This window comes from Aphelocoma coerulescens, chromosome 28 (assembly GCF_041296385.1).
Source record: "Aphelocoma coerulescens isolate FSJ_1873_10779 chromosome 28, UR_Acoe_1.0, whole genome shotgun sequence".
Taxonomy (NCBI): Eukaryota; Metazoa; Chordata; class Aves; order Passeriformes; family Corvidae; genus Aphelocoma; species Aphelocoma coerulescens.
The window spans coordinates 2,377,776-2,392,654 of NC_091041.1; the positions used below are offsets into that span (position 1 = coordinate 2,377,776).

Genomic DNA, 14,879 nt, shown 5'->3' on the forward strand with positions numbered 1-14,879 from the left:
AGGAACTGTCACCACCTGGCAGCGTGACAAGCCCCAAAACCAAGCTGAAACCTGAGGAAGACTCTGTGTTTGGAGCTGGAGCACAGCCAGCACGGGCCCATCCCCCTGGCAGGGCTGTACCTCTCTGCTTGCGCAGCCGCCCCCAGTGATGGACGCACTCCTCCTTCCGGATGCAGTTCCCCGAGGCTGAGACCATGTACTCGGTGCCACAGCGACAGCAGATCCTGCAGGAGGCTTGGGGACAGGAGAGAAACAACAGCCAGGTCACTGGAAACCCCTCACCTGCTTAACCTGGCCAAAGCAAAGCAAATCACAGTCACTCAAGGCCCGAACGCTGTTAAACGACGTCTTCTGTTAAAAGGGACTCCAAACGTTGCTCCAAACTCCTCTAAAGGCACAGCAATCCCTCTGAAATCTGCCCCCCAAACACTTCCCAGAGGCAAACACAATGACTCTCCAGTGGTTTTGGTCCACAGCAGCTGCCCCCCAGCTCCACCACGGTTTGCTGCATTGTTTCTCCACGCACTGCAAATTACATTGGAGTCTAACACAGTTATTTTAAGAAACAGGATAAATAAGTCATTCTTTGGACACCAGAGCTAATGAAGCCTGGTTTCCAGGGGATCTGTGCCTTGTCACTTCCAAATGACATTTTAGCTCTTCCAGGGCACAGCTTTTTTGTAAGGATTTTCCAGCAGCTAAACCCAGGAGCACTTAGAGCAGGGCCTAGCCCAGCCACCTCTGCTTTTACTGCCCAAAATTTGGGGAAGGGAGATGCAAAAAGCCACTGGGAAGAAGCTATCATTCTTCTGATCCCCATGCAATTCCACGAGCTTTGGTGTGAGCATTAAAGCTGTTAGCACATTCCCAGCTCTGCCCAACACCAGCCCACCCACTGGTCACAGTGGCAGCAGCAGCTTTAGTTAAACAAGGAGAAATCCAAAGATCCCACAGCATCTGCAGGAAACTGCAGGAACAAAACCAGGAACGTGAGCTCAGGATCATATAAAGGAACTGGCTGGTTCCCTGGAAAAAAGGGCTCTCACAAATACAGCACATGACAGTGTTAATGCAAGAGAGCTTTTGCCCAGGTTGCTTCAGCAACCAGAGGACAAATGTAGACACAAGGTGTTAACATGGATGAGCACTTAACACACTTTAGTGAGGTCTCTCCACACAGATGCTCAGGGGAGCGTGGCAAAGCACCTCCAAAGAAATCCCCAGTCTGGGCTTTATCCCTGCTGCAGCACAGCCTGCTTTAGTCAGGGTCTGAGGGGCAGAAATCTTGCCAGGAGTTCAGAAAACTCAGAGGAGGACCCCATCCCATTCTGAGGAAACCTGTGGGATCAAGGCCAGGTTGGACGGGGCTTGGAGCAACCTGGGCTGGTGGAGGGTGTTGCAGGGGGTGGAATGAGATGGGCTTTAAAATCCCTTCCAATCCAAACTATTTTGTGATTTTATGATCATTTTGTCCAGCTGCAAAAAAGGCTTTGGGGAACTTTTTGGCCCAGGAGTGCCACGAGATCAAACAGAAAACTCTGCAATCCAGAGCAGCACAGCAGGACCCCACTGCAAAGCCAGCCTGGCCCAGGGTCAGTCCTTATCCCACCATAACAGCAGCTCACATGGATAGAAAGAGAAAAGAAATCCTTCCCCTGGGAGAGGGGAGGGTCATCAAGTGCAGAACAGGAGCCTCCTTCCAACCTGCTCAACTGCTGTTCTTTGGCAGCACAGAATCATGGAATTGCTAAGGCTGGAAAAGACCTTTAGGGTCAGCTCCAACCACATCAGCACCACCACCATGGTCACCACTAAACCATGTCCCCAAGTGCCACATCCCCACATTTTTTGAACATTTACAGGGATGATGACTCCACCACTGCCCTGGGCAGCCTGTTCAATGCTTCACAACCTTTTACACAAAGAAATTTTCCCTTATATGCAATCTAAACCTCCCCTGGTGCAACATGAGGCTGTTTCTTTTCTTCCTGTCACTTGTTACCTGGGCATTAGAAATTAGAAACCTCCCTCAGCCTCACAGCCCCACAGACTATAAACTTTGGGTCAAAAACAGCATTCTCAGGATGTGAAAGCTGAAGACACTCTCCGTGCAGGAATGCAGCAGAACTCTGCAGTCACACTCCCCATCACAACAGGAGCAAAGGCTCCACACTGAGACCTTCACACGAGCAGGAAAGGGCAGCTCCAGCTGTACCCAGCAAATCCTGCAGATGGAAAGAGCCAGCAGAGCTTACAGTCAATCACTTTCTTCTCCTCTGCAGTGAAGAGCACAGCACGTCCAGCCTTCTCGGGGTGAGGCATTGGGTACCCGTTCTCCTTGAGCTGCTCCTCGGTCATCAGGTACTCCTTGAGGCGCCGATACAGGGCAGCTCCTGCACACAGACACAGTGTGGGGTCACACCACTAAAGCAGAGCCTGGCTCTCTGGCTTTACCAAGTCTTGGTAAAGCTTGATAAACTGCCCCCACCACTCTGAACTTGCTTCCACTGCCTCAGCTCAGGATGGACAGGGGGATAGGTGTTGGGTGGTAGTTTTTAAAGTCTGGTCATTAGTGCACAAGTTGATTTTTATACTCCCTGAACAAGCAGCATTAAGTCTGGAAAGCACAGCTGGGACAGAATTCCTCCAAAAGGCCCATCTTCAGCCTTTCTGTTACTGACAGAAGCAACCCAATCTGGGTTGGAAGGGACCTTGGAGATCATCCAGTGCCACCCCTGCCATGGGCAGGGACACCTCCCACTGTCCCAGGTTGCTCCAAGCCCCAATGTCCAGCCTGGCCTTGGGCACTGCCAGGGATCCAGGGGCAGCCCCAGCTGCTCTGGGCACCCTGTGCCAGGGCCTGCCCACCCTCCCAGGGAACAATTCCTTCCCAGTGTCCCATCCAGCCCTGCCCTCTGGCACTGGGAAGCCATTCCCTGGGTCCTGTCAGTAAATGAGACTTCTCCCATACTAATGTTTAAATGCTACAGCTGATAATTGGTAACACAGCCCTCAAACACCCCTCTAAGGCCACCCACAGCTCCCTGAAAATTTCATTATCAGAAGTTTCTTCCTGCTACTGATTTCAGGCTGCTCGTTTCATTTCACAGAATAATTATAACTTCTTGCACTCTGCTCAATATCTCCTTTGGCTGCTGCGTTAAACCCTTCCAATATTGCTGGGTGCCCTTTGATGTTGCTTAGCTGAGCTATACTGGCCCTTTTAAGCTTTCTCAATGTCAATTCCTTCTGCTCCGTGGCCTCCCTGTCTCTCCTCTGATCTCCTCCACAATTTGCCTACATCTCTTGGCAACCAAAATACCCATAACTGATTTGAGCCCACATGAAAAATGCTCGTGGCACAACCCTTTGGCTACGATACGACCTTACTGTGACATTGGTGAAAGTGAAACTGAACCCTGCAGAGATGGAGATTTTTAAGTTTGCCTTTTAATATGACAGGCACATTGTAAAGAACTGCTTCAGGGCAAGAAAGTTAAAGTAAAATAATGCCCAAAGCAAAAGAGGCCGCTCTGAATGGTTATTGATGCTCCATCAAAGCCAGCCAGGCTGCAGCAGTGACCTCGCAAGCCCCAGCAAGGAGAGAAGGAGGACACTGGTCAGGAGTGTCACCATCCACCAAGGGACTCTGCAGCTCTGTGCTGCAGCCAGGTAATAACTTCTAACAGAGAAATCCCAGAACTTCAGATCATAAAATCCTGGAAGGGACCCTCAGGGATCATCAGTGCAGCCCCTGGCCCTGCCCAGACACCCCAACAACCCCACCCTGGGCATCCCTGAGAGCGCTGTCCAAACGCTCCTGCAGCTCTGGCAGCCTCGGGGCCGGGACCATTCCCTGGGGAGCCTGGGCAGTGCCCAGCAGCCTCGGGGGGAAGAACCTTTCCCTGAGCTCCATGCCCAGCCCTGACCCAGCTCCAGCCGTTCCCTGGGCTCCTGTCCCTGTCCCAGAGCAGAGCTCAGCCCCTGCCCCTCCGCCTCCCCTCGGGAGGAGCTGCAGCCCCCAGGAGCCTCCCCTCAGTCTCCTCTGCTCCAGCTGAACGAGCCAAGTGCCCTCAGCCGCTCCTCAGACCCTTCCCCAGCTCCGTGTCCCTCCTTTGGACACTCTCCAACAGCTTTGGACCCTTCTGATCTCTTGGTGCCCAGAGTGCCCCCAGCACTGGAGGTGAATGCACCAGCCCTATTCTGCTCCCCCCAGGCAGTGTTACACCTCAGCTCTGCCCTTACAAGTGACAGCCCAGCAGGAGCAGGGTCTGACCTGTCAGATCCTCGGCTCTCAGGCTCCCTGAGCGGTTCAGAGTAAAGCTTGTCTTGGCAGCAAGCTTCCCGCCCAGCACAGCTTCGTGGGACACCACCTTCTTGTTACTCGTCTCTGCAAGGACAAGGGAACAGCAAAAGGGGACAGAGATCAGGTACCCAGTGGGTGACTTCAGTCCTAGTTTGGGACACTACACGTGGGCAAGAGGAGGACTGTGTTTATCCTCTTGGACTCTTGTTTTGCTCCAGAAATGGATTCTTTGTGCCACGTGCTGGCCCAGCATTTCCATTCCAGCACCACAGAGGGTTTTCAGTTCACACTGTCAGCCCACAGTAATTTTAAGGGCAGCAAGGACACTTTTACAGCTCTGCTAGAAACCTGTGGCTCTCCCTGCTCACTCTGCACAGTGAGCTCTCCAAATGACCAAAGGCAAGAGAGGAGCCAGCACAGAAACAACTTGACCCCTTCATGTGCTGTGTGGGGGCATCAGCCACCCCCAGGGAGCAGCTTTGATTCTGGGGCTCTGCCGACCAACCTCCCACGCAGGATCTTTCAACTTCTTTCAGAATGGAGCTTCAGAACTCTAGAATATGCTCAGCACATCACATAATGGCAGAGAGGGGCTTTTTACTAATCATTAACTGGCAGCCCTCTCCTAAAGGCCAGCCTCCAAGTTCAGCTGCTCTGCCTAATGGCCAGGAACGTAATGAAGACAGAGGGGAGAAAAGGGAAGAGACCAGGGGAAAAAAATTCACAAGAACAGCACAAATTGATTGTTTAATGTACCCTCTCGAGAGCCAATAATGAAATGTCTTAACCCTCTTCATTTCTCTCTTGAAGCTTAATGTGTGTAACAGATTTCTGTGGTGATGGACGAGTCTATCACTTTGAAGGCATCATGTGAAAGTTACTCCATTAGCAGGGCTTTTCATTTGAAAGAACTTGTGCTAAAAAAAAAACCCCACCCGTGTGGCATTATCTCCATTTAGGCTGAGAGAGCCAACAAAGCATTGCAGGACCTGCCTCTTGAAGGCCCATTAAAGCTTGCCAGGCTATAAAAAGCTAAACTGGAGCTGTTTGCCTTTCAGCATAATGCTGCTGAGAAATGGGTTCTGGCTTTTCAACAAGTTTCTCTCTGTGGTTTGTAATCCCAGCAGGGCTCCAGTTATTAAACTACAAGGTACCTACTGTTGGTGCTGGCTGGGGAGTTGGGCACGAGGCTGCGGAGCTTCTTCAGGGTGTTCACAGCCACATTCAGGTAGATGTTGCGGCTGGTGCTGCGCTCATAGGCCACCTTCTCCTCTGCCAGGGCCTGGGAACAGCACAAGTCATCACCACACACTCTCTTCCCACTGTTCATAGAACCCCAGAATGGTTGGAGTTGGGAGGAACCTCAAAGATCTTTTTTTTTTTTTTCCACCTTCCACTATCCCAGGTTGCTCCAAACCCCACCCAACCCGGCCTCGAACACCTCCAGGGATGGGACAGACACAGCTTCCACTGCGTTTGGAGAAAAGAAATGTTTGGCTCTCAAAATACAGACACCAAGTAGGACAGCAAACAAAAAATTGCCTGACAAGGAACTGAGTAATAAAGTGGAGCATGGCACCAATATGTACTGGTGTGGTGTCTTGCTCAGGTAAGTAAGAGAAAAAAAGTAATTTCATTTTAAACAAAGTGCTGGAAAAAGCACTTCCATGTGCAACTTTCTCCAGGAGATTAATAAAAATTTCCTAATTAGCAAAAAATTACTTTCTTCAAACTTTAACATATTTTAATTTGGTGTCATATCATCCCTTCTCTTTTCCCCAATATAAAGTCTGCTGCCTCCTTGGCTTAAGCATTCCAGAGCTGTTCTTGCTACCAGGAAGATCTGACCTGGCCATGTTTTCACCAAGTAATTCTTGATTCTTGTTCTTGGAACTACCTGGGGAAGGCTGCTTTCCCCACTTTGGTGCAGTGTAAGATCTTAACTGGTAAGAAAAGGAAGTTTGGCAAATGGTGACTCCTCGGATGTCACAGGAAGTTGGGAAGGTGGAATCCCACAAAAGAAATCCTCGTGGTGTCTGCTTTGTTTTGGAAGAACCACACCATGTCCTGCATTTACCCCACTAATGGCTGAGGTTTCTCAATAAAATACATTACTTTCTCAACTCTGCTTTTGGAAATCCTACTGCTAGAAGGCTCCTTAGAAGTCTCCTTAAAAGCCTTCAGAAGCAGCAAGGAACCAACTCCCAACCAATCACATCTATCCCAAACACTTCCCTGTGCTCAACCCTTTGATTCCAGGAGGTGTTCCTGGCTGTACCAGAGCAAAAGGTCTTTGACCATAATGCACATTGCCCTGCATTCCTCTCCCAGGGTTATTAAAGGGATCAGGCAAGCTTTCCAAATGAAGGGAAAGATGGGATTTCCTACTGGAAGGCCCCACTGGAATGATAATTCTGGTAATATTTAATACCAGTTTCCTCAACAGGACTGTTTGTGGATAGAGGAGTTTTCATGGAATCAGGGAATGGTTTGGCTTGGAAGGGACCTTAAAGATCATCTAGTTCCCACCCCCAAGTTTCTGCAAGCATAAATCCAATCCAGTTTTCTGGATTTGCTACCATTTTAGAAGGTCTTGGCCAAACAGAGGATGTCATTCCCTGCTGCAAACTTTATTCCTGAGAAGCAGGGATCTGTACAGACCTTGTCGAAGGCTTCCTGGGAGGAGGAGCAGAATTTCAGGCACTCATCAATGAAGAGATTGAGATACCTCTGACGAATGTTGGTTGGGACTTTAGCACCAAATTCTGTGGGAATAACAGGCCTCTGTAAAGTGGTGCTCTGGAGGTGAGACAGAGAGAGACAAAGAGGCTGGTCAGGCTCTAGGAGGTTGCTCTGAGGCTCTCCCACTTCCTGCTGTTATTAATCATGGGGTGACTTCCTTTCTGAAAATCTGCCCAAAGCCAAACTTAACACGCAGCACTTTTGGTACTAAAAATACCACTTGAGGCTTCACCACCTTCAGTGCTTTGACTCCTTTAGAAAACAAGTGTGTTTCATTCTGAAGTCAGCCAGGAGCCAAGGGCTCCAGTGGCATTAGTCACAGCACTGCCTGCACACACAGGCATTCCAGAGCAGGGAATGCTGACATTTCCAGCAAGACATCCAAGGTTAGGATGGCACCAAGCACCACAGGCTGAACTGGAGCCATGAACACACAACACCACAAGTTATGGGCACCAAAGCCAGGTTTGGTTCTCTGGCTGTGAAGAGGGAACAGGAGGCTCCTCGTGCCAGGCTGGCAGCCACCTAAACCATCCCACTTCCTGGGGCATTCCTGCAAATTCACTGCATTGGGGGTTTTCTTTCTTTTTTAATGCAAATCGTGATGCTCCTAAAAGGATTTCCCCCTTCAATTTAACAGTATGTTCTTCAAAACCTGCATGTTGGACTGAGCTACGAGCCACCACTGCAGTTTTCCATTTACCACCAGTTTATTCCCCAAATCACAGCACTTGCCTCTTCTTCAGAGAGGAGAATGTACACTCATCTCTAAAACACCCAATTGTTTTGTCAGTTGTTCTCCATCCCACCCAAGAGATATCCATAAACCAAACCATCTGCTGCAATCTGGAATAGAAACAGCTCTGGGGAAGATGTCAGCTTGTTCCAATGGGAGCAACTGGTCCTATCTCAGTGGGGAAAGGGATCATTTTCCCCAGGAGACTCTCACTTGGATGCCCTGTTCAAGGGGATTTGGTCCTTTTCATTAAATAAATAAATTCTCAGTCTAATGTGATAGCCTTAAGCACCTCTGTAACTCTGCTACATATTTTATCCTTTCAGTTATTTCTCTTCTTTTTAATCAGCTTCAAGTTCTATGTTACTATGGTGGCAGTTTGGGTGGGAAAGGAAAAAAAAAGACTTTTCACTCTTCTAGAAATAATCAGAGCAAGTTATGACAGATCTTGACACAGACATCATCAATAAAGGGATCTTTAATCAAGTCCTGGCACGAACCACGTTCTGCCATCCACTCCAGCAAACAGCTCCTTATGCCATCCCCAGGCTGCTCTGTGAGGAATTCTACTCTGAATTGTCTCAGCAAGGAACAGGCTCCCAGTGCTCATGGGGAAAGGAGGAACTTACAGAATCATGGAGTTTTGGGTTGAAAGGAACTTTAAAATTCATCCAATGCTACTCGTGCCATGGGCAGGGACACCTCCCACTGTCCCAGGCTGCTCCAAGCCCCAATGTCCAGCCTGGCCTTGGGCACTGCCAGGGATCCAGGGGCAGCCCCAGCTGCTCTGGGCACCCTGTGCCAGGCCTGCCCACCCTCCCAGGGAACAATTCCTGCCCAATCTCCCATCCAGCCCTGCCCTCTGGCAGTGGAACCCATTCCCTGTGTCCTGTCACTTTGCTAAGGAACTCATAGCAAAGGTACCCAAAGGCTGGGCAGAGATCCCAGGGGCTAAAGAGAAACAGAACAAAAAACAACTAACAAAGGAAAAACAGTCTTTTCTTTAAACACCAGCAGCAGCATGAAGTTCAGTGATCACACTTTACTATCTAGGTCACAGAGGGACTTTATTCATAACCACCTGCCTCAGTGTGGCCCACAAAGCCCGGGAAGGCCATTAATCCATCCCTGGCTTCTGAGCACGGGAGGTTCCAAGCCCCTGACCCAAACACACCCAGGACACTCAGCACAAGAAGGCTCAAACTGGAGACAAGTGATCAATATCCACAGAGATCAGAGCAGCACTTAAGTATTTCTACCTTTTTAAGCTCCTACCCCTCGAGTGTTTAATTTTTTATACAATGCTATCTAGGAAAACCACAGGAAGAAACAATCCCACTTAATCAACATAATCAAAACACCACTTTCAGGGAGTGCTAAGTTTGGAACAGCAGGATCAAACATCCCACCCTCCCTGGGGAATGACAGGAAAGAATTCAAATTCCCCTTACCTGTAAGGAGGGAACATGTGCTACCCTTTTGGGCACGATGGTGCTGGTAGTCTTGGAAGCCATCCCAGCCAAGGTGCAAGGCTTCAGAGGAAGGGTGGGGGCTTCAGAGTCATTGGAAGGTGTGACACTCCTGCCACCAACAGTCGTCTTACTGCTCCCGAGGCCTGCAGGGAACACAAAACACTCAGCTGCAAATCCTGCACTGGGCTTCAGGCTGCCAGAATGAACTCACTATCAAAGGCCAGCGCTGCAAGCTGTGATTTTCTCAAATCCAGGTCTCCAAAGGGATACAAATTGGGCAATTTTACCACCTTGCAGGCAAGGATGAAGAAATCTTCTGCCAGGAAACACGTCTCATTTGGGTTTGTTTTGGGGTAACTGAGTCAGCAGAGTTTAAAGAGGTAACTCTGTCAGCTGCAAGGCACTGACACCCCACACGTCAGCTCTGAGTCCTTCCACTACAAAGGGACAGCAATGAGCATTAATTAGCACTTCCCTCCTCTCCTGCGACCTCCAAAGGCTTAAATGGAAGAGGGAATGAAGAGCAAACACAATCCAAGGAAGAAACAGAAAAAGGAAAGGCTGAAGTGAGGGAGGCCGGGTGAGACAGATGAGGCTGCACACGTCTGACCTGTTGCTTTTCAGAACAGGGCGGAATTTCTCAGGGAAAGACCTTCCCACTGGACACTACCAGCAAAGATTCAAGTCATGGCAAGTCCTACACATCCCCTGACAGTTTCACATCTGCTCAGGAGAAACGTAAACACACGGTGGTGCCTTTGACCAGGGGGAGGACAGGACAGCGATCCCAAATCCCGCCGCTGGCTTACTTTGCTTGGCTGCTGCGGTGAGGGCTGCATTTGGCACGTGAGCAATCCTCCTCTTTTCTCCTGGCAAACAGAGAGAGGTCTTTTGAACGGCCACAGCCAGCTGTGCTGCCTGCTGCTGAGCCAGCTGGATCCTCTGGTAACACACCTCCTGGGCCGTGGGGGGACGGTACGGCCGCACTACTGGCTTGCTCGGGGCCTCTGCCTGCACAGACAAACAGCGTTTAGGGCCAGCAGCTCCCCTGCTCCATCCACACCCTCTGCCTTCCACTCACCCCAGGAAAGGTCTCTTCTCCTCAACCCCTCCGTTAGCAAGTACAGGGTTTGGAGAGGAGAAGATCCCAACTGTCTTCCAGAACAAAGTAATTAAGAGTCATCCTTTGACAAACGTGGCATTCATGATTCACGCTCTGGGAAGGCCTCCCAGCTCACTGGCACATTCCTCAATTGGCAGGTGGTATTAATGAACTGCTTTTAGAGGCGTGATGTTCCCCGTGGCTGTGCCCAGCCCAGTCCTGGGCTCTATCAACACTCTCAGCCTTGCCCTAGAACACAAACACAGCCCTGTGCTGCCTACTTTGCTTTCTGCTGCAGTGGAAAAGCAACAACAATTCTGCACTTCCCTGTGCCTCAGGATGCTGAGCCCCACTGCTCTCTCCCTGAAGACCCCTGCATCCACCTCTGCACCACAGCAGCTCCCACCTCTCTGCAGCCCTGGAACTGCTTAAAAGCCTCACAGATATGTATTTATGGGATGAGAGCATTACATAAACTGAGCTCTCCATTTCAAACAGGCTCTGTCCTTGCCCACTTCTGGAGGCACCTCAGTGCCTCGGCCGTTACAGCACAGGGTCCACACGCGTTTCCTTTGATGGCCACATTTAGGTTTGCAGGAAAAGTGCCAGAAATGATGTCAGCAAAGAGAGAAGTTTCCTAGCAGCAGAAGTGCAAGACAAGCAGCAGTAGTACAAACTTCACTCTACTTAACAGCCTTTGAAATGTGAGGAACAGGCCTTCCCTCCTGAAATCTCAGTGTAACACCTGGGGGCAAGCTGGCACCTCCTGCATTCCCGGCCTCTGATGCTTCTGGATACCAAACTGAGTGCAGTCAGACATTAAGTTCTAATTACAGACTTCCAAGCAGGACAGGCCACTCATTTTCTGCCTCACCTGCAATTCCTTTGGCCCCCCCATTTCCCCTGGCAACCAACCCCGAACTCGGCTCCCTCCCCTTCTCTTGCTCAGTCCTTGAGCTATAAATCATGAGCAAGACTTGAGCAAATATTCCACTTGGAGGGACACAGCAAAGCACAGGCCTCAATTCTGAGGTGAAAAGTGGCAGTTCAGGTGTTACAGCACCTCCTGGGCAGAGCTGGGAGCTGCTCTGAGCTGACATACTCCAGGGAATGCAGGTCCTGGAGCTGCCCTGGCAGCTGAGCACACCAGATCAGCTCTGTTTGCCCAAGCAAAGGCTGTGCTGGGGCTCCTGTCTTTGGAAAGCATTTTGGGATCAGCTGTCACATTAAGAAAATATATTTAAAGATCTGCACATGTCTAAAAGGTGCCTCTTTACAATAAATATTTGAGTTAATGAATTTCCAAGCCATTTGCTTCAGTCTCTTATCTCTTCACTTTGGAAGAAAGGGCCCTTATCAAACCACATGAACTGGCTGGAGATATGCAGTTAAATAAAACCCATTGTATTGACCCCAGAGCTTCAAATTATTAAAGGCAAAAAAACCTCTCCTAGGCAGAGAGGAAAGGCAGAACAATTAATTTGGACTACCCAGCTCAAATTAGTGCACAAGCCTCCACTCTTATCCTGCTGCAACATAAAACTAATCTGTGCTCAGCACCTGGAGGGAAACACATTAAAGCCTCAGAGAAAACATGAATTAAAATCCCAGGGAGAAAGGAATAAAAAAATCAGAATGTCTTCCTTGTTTTTTTTTTGTTTTAATTCTTCTCCTCTGTATTTTCCCAACTGGGAAAGAAGAGTATCCAAACAAATACTGCTGAGATCTTGGCTGATTCAGAACAGATGTCAGGTAATGGTTTTAAACATCTGACCAAATTCCTGCAGTATCTTTGAGATCACAAGGCACAGAAAAACACCAGCAGATGCAGAGTGACCTTGTGTCCAGTTGATTTTTATTGAAATCACTGAATGAAGCTATACTGGAGAAAAACGAACATCCCAACCTATCCCAAAGGGTTATCCCAAAGAGCAGAATCCATTCACTCTTCCCAGCCTACCCTTGGTTTTAGGAAAGTTTATTAGAGTTTTGCTGCCACTTTTACTGGATCCTAAACATGGGAGCTTTTTGAGAAACTAGAAAGAGAGGAAATAAAACTGCCACAGACTAATTCCAGCACAAACAACTCCCACGCTGCTGCCTGGCCCTGGGAGTGCAGCCTTTTCCAGGGTCAGGACAGAAAATCCTCACTTGGACCAATCTAAACATCTGCTTCTAAATCTGCACTTACATTTCCTTGTTTGACAAGATGAGAGATCCTTCTTTTTTGGCCAGGAAACAAGGTAGTTAAATTATCTTCTGTCTTTTCTTCATTTGCTTCCTCTTTGGATAGCTGGAAAACAAAAGAACAGGAGAACAGACTTGAAGATCCCTCACAAGAGGGAGATGTGGAAAGTCTCCTTTTGGGTTAACCTTGCAGGGGGCAGGTGAGAACACATGGCCAGCTGCTGGGCCACTGACAAGAACCTTGCTGTGACCCCAGGAGCCACCAAGGAACAGCAGCAGGACGTTCCCACCCCAGCAGCAGCTCCATGAGCTGGCATGGGGCAGGATCAGCCTTACCTGCCACAGGAGCCTTGAGCAGCCCCCCCCTGCCAGCCACTCACACACCTCACCTCTCATGGCATTCTTACAGTCCAGGGGGTTTGGGGTGCTTTGGATTTTTTAAGAAGTTGGGAACTGACTCATTTCTGCCCCAGGCAGGTGCTGACACCTGCTCAACACCAAACCACAGTGCCCCCACCCCACATTTAGGGAAACGTTTCTCTGCAGGTTAATCCACAGCTGTCACTGTAGGAAGACTCTGGTGACACAGCCCAGGTCACATCCAGAAACTCAGCAGGAGGCAGAAGCACCTCTCCAGCCAAAGCTGCTCCGAGCTGACACCTCAGACCTGCTCCTGGACAGGGAGAACTTGGAAATCTGCTTGAAATTCGACTCAGTTGTTAATTGATACAAAACACACTTCACAAGTTTATTTTTTCAGAACTCCAGCTGCTCTCCAGACAATCTTGTTTTCAGTTTTTCAAAACAACTCCTGGCAAAACTCTGAGATGAGCCTGACAATCTCTGAAATTCAGCAACAGAGCCCAAGGCTGGATTTAGGGATTTAGTTCAGGCACCACTTGAGATAAGCCTGCGTTCATCACCACAGGGACACTCTGGATGAGCACTGCACCCTGAATCACTTGGCTCCCTGGGAACTCCAGAGCCTGTTAATTCAGTTACATCCCTAATAAACTCTCTCACAGTGCAATTCTCCCAGGTGGAAAAGCACCGCACTGCCCACACGCAGCTTCCTGGAATCACAGATCCTGGAATATCCTGAGCTGGAAGGGACCCTCAGGGATCATCAGTGCAGCCTCTGGCCCTGCACAGACACCCCAACAACCCCACCCTGGGCATCCCTGAGAGCGCTGTCCAAACGCTCCTGCAGCTCTGGCAGCCTCGGGGCCGGGACCATTCCCTGGGGAGCCTGGGCAGTGCCCAGCAGCCTCGGGGGGAAGAACCTTTCCCTGAGCTCCATCCCATCCTCCCTACACATTACTGAGGCCAAACAACACGGGGCTGTGTTGGTTTTGCACAGGCTGGTGTTTGGTAGCACGGAGGTGGCTTCTGTGAGAAGCTGCTGGAAGCTTCCACCATGTCCAGCAGAGCCAATCCCTGATGGCTCTGAAGATGGACATGGCACTGGCCAAGGCTGGGCCAATGAGAGAGGCTGGTAACGCCTCTGTGATAACAGAGAAGAAAGAAGACAATCAAAACAAAGTGGGGGTAATTTGAATTCCAGCTAGAGAAGAGGAGGAGATGAGAACATGTGAGGGAAACAACAGGGAGACACCAAGGGCAGTGGAGAAGGAGGGGCAGGAGGTGCTCCAGGCACTGGAGCCGAGATTCCTCTGCAGGCCATGGTGAGGACCATGGGGAAGCAGCTGTGCCCATGGGGATCCCTGGGGGACGCAGAGATCCACCCGCAGCCCCTGGGGATCCCTGGGGGACGCAGAGATCCACCCGCAGCCCCTGGGGATCCCTGGGGGATGCAGAGATCCACCCGCAGCCCCTGGGGATCCCTGGGGGATGCAGAGATCCACCCGCAGCCCTGGGGATCCACGGGGGATGCAGAGATCCACCCGCAGCCCCTGAGGATCCACGGGGGATGCAGAGATCCACCCGCAGCCCTGGGGATCCCTGGGGGATGCAGAGATCCACCCGCAGCCCCTGGGGATCCACGGGGGATGCAGAGATCCACCCGCAGCCCCTGGGGATCCCCGGGGGATGCAGAGATCCACCCGCAGCCCTGGGGATCCAGGGGGATGCAGAGATCCACCCGCAGCCCTGGGGATCCACGGGGGATGCAGAGATCCACTCACAGCCCCTGAGGATCCACGGGGGATGCAGAGATCCACCCGCAGCCCCTGGGGATCCACGGGGGATGCAGAGATCCACCCGCAGCCCTGGGGATCCACGGGGGATGCAGAGATCCACCCACAGCCCCTGGGGATCCACGGGGGATGCAGAGATCCACCCGCAGCCCTGGGGATCCAGGGGGATGCAGAGATC

The 14,879-nt window shown here is 50.5% G+C and overlaps 1 protein-coding gene across 2 annotated transcripts in view; it reads right to left on the reverse strand.

Moving 5' to 3' along the window:
- Positions 1 to 14,879, reverse strand: part of REXO1 (RNA exonuclease 1 homolog) — a 47,526-nt gene that overhangs the window by 12,522 nt on the left and 20,125 nt on the right. For both annotated transcript variants that reach the window (XM_068996993.1, XM_068996994.1), the window contains exons 3-10: positions 12,550 to 12,651; positions 10,066 to 10,267; positions 9,236 to 9,399; positions 6,968 to 7,105; positions 5,465 to 5,588; positions 4,277 to 4,390; positions 2,256 to 2,393; positions 121 to 234 (exon numbers count right to left, since the gene is read on the reverse strand). In XM_068996993.1, coding sequence (XP_068853094.1) covers positions 121 to 234; positions 2,256 to 2,393; positions 4,277 to 4,390; positions 5,465 to 5,588; positions 6,968 to 7,105; positions 9,236 to 9,399; positions 10,066 to 10,267; positions 12,550 to 12,651 — 1,096 coding nt within the window. The remainder of the gene's footprint in view (positions 1 to 120; positions 235 to 2,255; positions 2,394 to 4,276; positions 4,391 to 5,464; positions 5,589 to 6,967; positions 7,106 to 9,235; positions 9,400 to 10,065; positions 10,268 to 12,549; positions 12,652 to 14,879) is intronic.